Source organism: Diospyros lotus, chromosome 12 (assembly GCF_014633365.1).
Source record: "Diospyros lotus cultivar Yz01 chromosome 12, ASM1463336v1, whole genome shotgun sequence".
NCBI lineage: Eukaryota > Viridiplantae > Streptophyta > Magnoliopsida > Ericales > Ebenaceae > Diospyros > Diospyros lotus.
The window spans coordinates 34,186,383-34,193,261 of record NC_068349.1 but is presented as its reverse complement, the minus strand read 5'-3'; the positions used below and the strand labels follow the sequence as shown (position 1 = coordinate 34,193,261).

At 31.8% G+C, this 6,879-nt stretch overlaps 1 protein-coding gene across 1 annotated transcript; it reads left to right on the top strand.

Annotated features, from left to right (window-relative positions):
- The first annotated feature begins 5,133 nt into the window (after nt 1-5,133).
- LOC127787626 (uncharacterized) lies at nt 5,134-5,712 on the top strand. Its single transcript, XM_052315685.1, has one exon. It carries the CDS (start codon nt 5,134-5,136, stop codon nt 5,710-5,712), a length of 579 nt encoding a protein of 192 aa, XP_052171645.1.
- Nucleotides 5,713-6,879: the final 1,167 nt, after the last annotated feature.

The window sequence follows — 6,879 nt, the reverse complement described above, 5'->3', positions numbered from 1 at the left end:
TTTTTAAATTTATTTAGTAAATTAACAAAGTTTAAAACTTGTTATCTTAATTTATAAGCTTGTTCTGGGGTTAGATTGGGGATTTTTATCATATTATTTATATAACTTACCAAACAAATTCACAAAAAAAGAAACAAAATCAAAAAAATTGAAAAAAACAAAAAAAACCGACATCACCAAAGAAACCGACAAACAACATACCCACCCTCCATTATGCCCAGAACCTGCAAACATAGCTCAGCGATTAAGACTGTATATATATTGGTTTCAAAGAAGACTGAATTCTAGTCGCTATATAGTCGGTCACAAATCTCGTATTCGATTTTCACTGTTAGGTTCCGTGATTTATCTCTTTTGTCAAAATTATGAGACTGAACTGCGAGGAACCCTTAAGAGAGGCAAGAGAATTCACCTTTTTTGGTCCAAAAAAAAGAAAAGAAATTGCGTTCCAGTTGGTAAAATAATATGAAATGATCTCTCAATAAATTACCCAAAGTAAAGGATCCACAAATCTTTATACCTAGCAGACACAAAGGCAAATGAAATTAAGTAATATCAAATTAAATAAATAAAATAGCAAACACAAAAGGTAATATACTCGCAGCTGAAACCAAATTCAAAATTTCCCGTATTATGAAATTGAACAAACTATCACGTCCTAATGCAATTGAAAAAATAAGAGAAGCATTTCTATCATGATTGAATTAGAGACAAATAGAATATCTTCACGCTGTTAAATATAAAACTTTCGATTAAAGCCACATTCAATTCATAAGCTATAAACTAAGGCTAAAAATATATTTCTGTTCCTGAACTCTCCTTAACTTGAGTGGGGATTTATCGTGTCCCTCAAGTTGTAAAAAGGCATCTATTACACTCTTCAAATTTTAAAATTCTACGCATGACATACATGTGTTTAGATAAAATTTTATATTAATATAATATATATATATATATTGATGTCATCTAATTGATAAAATTTTATCATCAAATATTGATAAATTATATATAATTATTTATTTAAATTTTATATTAATGCATGTATACACAGTGCATAATGATGGAGGCACGAACAATGGATGATGGCAACGAAAAAGCTGTGTACGACGAAAAAGAAGGATAAAACCTCGATTGGGTTTCATTAAAGATGAATCGGGTTTCATCCCATGATGAAATTCGATCAGGTTTCATCATTGTTGTTGCGGCTTGGCTTTCCCTTCTATCGATCGACCATTGCAAACCAGATCAACTAATATATATATATATATATATAAATATATATATTATACAAAGTAACCTATATACAATAAATTATATGTTTATCAAAATCCGATCGATTAATATATTTGAGGAATCGATTTAACACATAGCAACATATATACAATGTATATGATTTATTATATATATATATATACACACAACAACATATATATATACACATAGTGACAAGGCGAACGTCGACGATGGAGGAGCAAGCGACAGATGACGACAACAGAGAAGTTGGGCATGGGATTGGAGAAAGAGAAGGCAGAGAGAGGAGAGACTCATTTCATCATTCACTCTCCTCAATCACGCCTGATTTAACGAATGGTGCTACCTGAACAATGAGGTATATGATTAGTCCAAAATTTTGATTTAAGGGGTGTAATAGGTCTCTGGGGCACAATATGTCCCCTCTCCCCTCGAGTTAAAAGGGCATAAGTAAGAGTTCAAGGGTAAAAAGGTTTTTTTAGCTATAAACTAAAGGCCCAAAATTACAGAATATGGAGAAAAGTAAATTCTCTATTTTTTGTATGTTAAATACATCGATTCCTCTCTTTTTCATAGAAGAAGAGTACAACATAATAGGGAAAAAGAATATATATAATATTCCTCCAATATACTCTATCAATCAAAGAAGTGATTTGGGGTATCATTTACACATATTGAAGATAATTGTTCGTCGATTTTATCTCGCAAGTGAGCAGATTGTAATAAATAATATATTGATGAGTAGAGTGTCGAACCCACAAGAATTGACTATTAACTCCTACTTTAATCACACTTAACTTTAACGAATCACACACACAATTATAAGATTGTCGAAAGAAGTTGGTTTTGCACTAACTAAAACTAAATTACTAACTATGAATGCATAAGAAAAAAAATTTATTTTAAAACTCAATAACTTAAAAGCACTAGGATTCACGAATTCACTGTCGTCGCTCTTTATATGATTTAATCATTCATTACTTGAGTTTGTCAATTCTTGCCCTAAGTTAAAAATCAATGATCCTATGTTAATTGAAAATCTCTCTTGATGGTTATTCGATTCTATACATATATATGAGATTAATTATCTCTAATCAACCTATGAATATATAAGTATACATTCACTCTCAACGATTATTACATAATGATTTCACAAGACATAATAGTATATCTATCTATTATAGGACCTTATGTTATTTATTATCATGTGTTAATTTACATTGAATCTCTCGAAAGCAATATAAATCACGAACATGCTTTAATGATGATCAAGCTTCAAAATAGAATCAAGGTATAATAAACTATCAACTCAAAAAACAAGAACATAGCAAAAATGAATAACTTCAAATTAATCCAAAAAGAAACGAGGTTTCATCGTTAACCCTAGTTGCAAAAGATTTAGTTGGACATGATTTCAATAGATATAACAACAATAGAGTAAGAAGTCATAATTCGAAATATGAGAAAGAAAAGAAAAATACAACCATAATCTTAAGTTTCTTCATTCTTCAACTCAATATCTCTTTTCTCTACTCTGTGGTCGTCCCTGTGTTATAGAGAATAAGTGTTTATATAGTGCTCCTTAAGCCTTGAAGTCGTGCACAAGAAAGACTTCTTCCTAATTCAATTAGAAAAAATAGGCTGAAAACCAACCTTCCCAACTAAACTTGTGCCCTATTGCGGTATGCATACCATGGTAAGGCTGTGAGCAACAGTGACTTTATCCTACTATGGATGCATGTTGCAATAAGTCATGGTTCACTTCCAAATTTAGTGCAAATTGGTCCTCTCAACTTTTCAAATTTCATTTTTTGCTCACGAAACTCTTTTGAGTTCATTCAAATTGATCCTCAAAAGTATCCAATCATGCCTTCACTGTTTGGTTCAAGTCCAATCAAGCATCAAAATCGTCTTTTCTAACCCAAGTTCATCCAAAATAGGTTTTGCACCTACATAACCCATAATTGAGCCAAATTAGGTAGAAATCCGCCTATTAAATGAATATATGCCAACTTTATAGGTCTAGATAAGTGTATAAAGGACACTTATTGTTAAGCTCAAGGGTACATGTATAAATAAGATTTTGATGATAATAAAAATATTTTTATGATATAAATATATTTTATTAGCCTCTTACAATGTAAAATATATGTTTTAATGATAATAAAAATATTATTATAATAGAAATATATTTTATTAACTCATTGTGCTAAAAAAATGTATAATAAAAATGACTAAATATCTTAGGTTGACTAAAGTTTACCTTAGGCCGACTGAAGTTAACCAGAATGTTAGCATCCAATCTTAGGTTTAACTGAAGTTTATCTTAAATTAATTGAAGTTAACTAGAATATTTGACCTCGTGTCTTAAGTTAATCTAGATTTTGTCCAAAGTTAACATTTTGGTTACTAGACAACTTCGGGATTGAAGTTGTGCCTTAAGTTGACCAAAATTCAATGGTAGTTTTTGATTGTCCTGATTTCTGCATCTCTTTTTGTTACACGCCAAATGTATATTTTTTTTAAATGTGTTTTCATCTTGTACCACAAAATCATGGTTTGATTTTCTCATGTTAAAAAGTAAAATCTATTGTTAGAAAATGTTGTTCCTTCAGCCTTATTGACTTTTATGTGAAAAATTTTCTCAGTTGTGTTCTAAATTTTCAACAGATGCTAGCTGGAGTTGGAAAAATTGAATAATTTTTTTGAATTTCAAATATTGTTTCTTCCTTTCTATGTAAAATCTAGTTATTTGGAATTGTGTATAAATATAAGATGAGTATGAAGGTTAAGATGAAAATACAATAGTAGAGCGAACTTAATAGAGCATTCAAATAAGAGTGAGAAAGCTCAAGTACTGGAAGTATGTTGGCCGGTGGAATTCTCAATTCGTTTATGACTTGTTTGATATTGCCTCTAATTATAAGTTTGTTATTATTTACCTATTATGTAGGGGATTGTATTTGCTAACTATGTGCTAGTGGTTCTTGTTTAGGTAAGGGATTATATATTAGTTCTAGCTCCAATAAAAAATTAGTGTTGATTCTCACTAGTGGAACATATCTAGCTATGTCTTGAGAGAGAGAAGTATGTTTTTTAGAGTTGAACTTCTATAAAAATTTTCTTGTTCTCTTTGGGTTTTTGATTTTATTATACTTATTCATATTGCTATTAGGACATATTAAGATCACAAATTCAAAAATTTTCAAAAGAATTAAAAATTATTAATTATCCAAAAGTATTTTTTTGAGCAACACTTATCAATAATTCCCACTAATCAAGGAAAAATTAGCTCCTTTCCATTTCTACATAAACATACTATACTTACATTGCAAGAAGATAACGTTGGGACCGTTTTATATCAAGCATAAGCTTGTTAGAAGAATGTTGAAAAAATTAATCTCAAACTAGTAGACAAACATAATAGAAAAATCCATATTAAAACAATTAAAAAGTGAAAACACTAACTCAAATGATTAAAAATTTAAACGATAAGAATTACACAGTCTTAAACTCATCTTTATGGATCGCCGATCAAAGCAAAGAGTACCGAGAAGGGTGGGTCGGTTGTGAATTATTTGTTATGTTGCTTAACCTAAATTAATGCAACATAACAAATTATTATTTAGATGATTTTTTTAAGGCTACCGGACCAAAATATCACTTTCAATTAAGAGAGCTATCTCACATATATTTAATAGATGTTAACATCATCATTAAATTAATTTTAAATTTTAATAATACGACGGACCTTTCTCAACCATTGATCTGTTCGTACCTTATCATGACTTTTCTTCGACGTTGCATCCAATGTAATTTCTCCACGGAAGCCTTTAAAAAATCTTCAGCTCTCTTCTCCTTCCTCCCATATCTACCACGCCCATGGCTAACTACGGCACCACCACGGTTCACCGATCAACAGCGTCTCCAGCGGCGGCGGCCGCTGCTAGTACTCCAACCGATTATGCAAAGCATTCGACGCGAAGGAACCTGAGCAATTTCAAGTTCACGATCCCCTTCGACATCCCTTCCTCTCCGGAAGCGGCAGCCGTTCGGATCATCGGAAACTTGACCTACTTCCAGTCGTACTACTTGATCTTCGTCTGGTCGATCCTCGTCATCACTCTCTTGCCGGCGCGCGAGGACTCGCTGAAGATTCTGATGGCGATCACCGTCGTGGCGTGCCTGTTCTTTTTGCTGCTGCGATCGCATCCCCTGGTGATCGAGAAACTACTGGTTCTGGCCTTATTCGCCGTCGTCACCGTGGTGGCGATGATCTTGACCGACGCCACCATTCACTTCTTCGCGACTCTAGCGGGATCGATGCCTGTTATTTTGGTTCACGCCGTCTTGAGGATCAGAGACGATCGATTTTCCGACCACGAGGTCAGTGCCGCCGGCGATTTGGCGCCTCTTGTAAACAAGACGGCCGGAGAGACTGAGCCGGAGGCTCTGGTGTGATTACGAGGATGTTTGGCTTACCCCTTTTAAGATGGTTTTAAGTTTTTCTACAAGTTATCTAAATCTTTAAAGTTGACTATAGTTTAAGACGGTGTTTGGCTTACCCTTTTTTAAGATGGTTTTAGGGGGTGTTTGGTTGAGCGATTTTACTGTTTATAAGCAGCAAATATTAAATGTTGTATATTTTATTTAATTATATATTTATTAAAAATTAAAAAATTTAAACTCTATCGAACATAAACGCTGTTTGATAGCATTTTAGAAAAACTTTTCTAATTTTTCTCAGAATGTTGTTAGTAGCTTATTTAGTTAACCAAGTATTTTATAATTTTATTCTTTAACAATTATTATATTTTTAACTATCATATAACATTACAAAACTCTCTCTACCTTCCTCGTCTCATTCTCTTCGTCGCCTCAACCTCATGTATGGCACCCGCCGCCTCCATCCCCATAGTCACCTTCTCCATCTTCGTCCATCGCCTCTATTGCCTCATCATCTATCTCCGTCCACCACCTTTATCGCCTCATCATCCATCTCCGTCCGTCATCGTCGTCATTGCCTCTATTTTTGCTTGTCGCCTCCTTCATCCCTGCCCTTCTCTCTCTCTCTATATATATATATATTTAAAATTAATATTTTTATTAATTTTATTTATATTTTTCAGCAATATGTTCATTTTAATCTTTTTGTTAAGTTTTGATAGTTTATCAATTTTTTCAAACTAAACACATAACTATATAAATAACAACTTAAAACACATTTATTCAAACATGTTATCAACTTAAACGCTAGCCAACTTTAAAAGTTTACATAGCTTTTAAGTAGAAAGGCTTAAAAACTATCTGAAAAAATGGTAAGTCAAACACCCTCCTAAGCCTTTCTATTTAAAAGTTGTGTAAAATTTTAAAATTGGTCAGCGTTTAAGTTGATAACGTATTTGGATAAATGTGTTTTACAATGTCATTTATATAATTATGTATTTAGTTTAAAAAAGTTGATAAGTTATCAAAATTTAACAAAAATATTAAAATGAACATGTTAAATAATACAAATAAAATTCATAAAAATATTAATTTTTAATAAAATAAATTATAAATTAATATCCAACTGATAAAATTGTTACCATTATATGTTGATAAATTATATACAATAAAGGAGTTGGA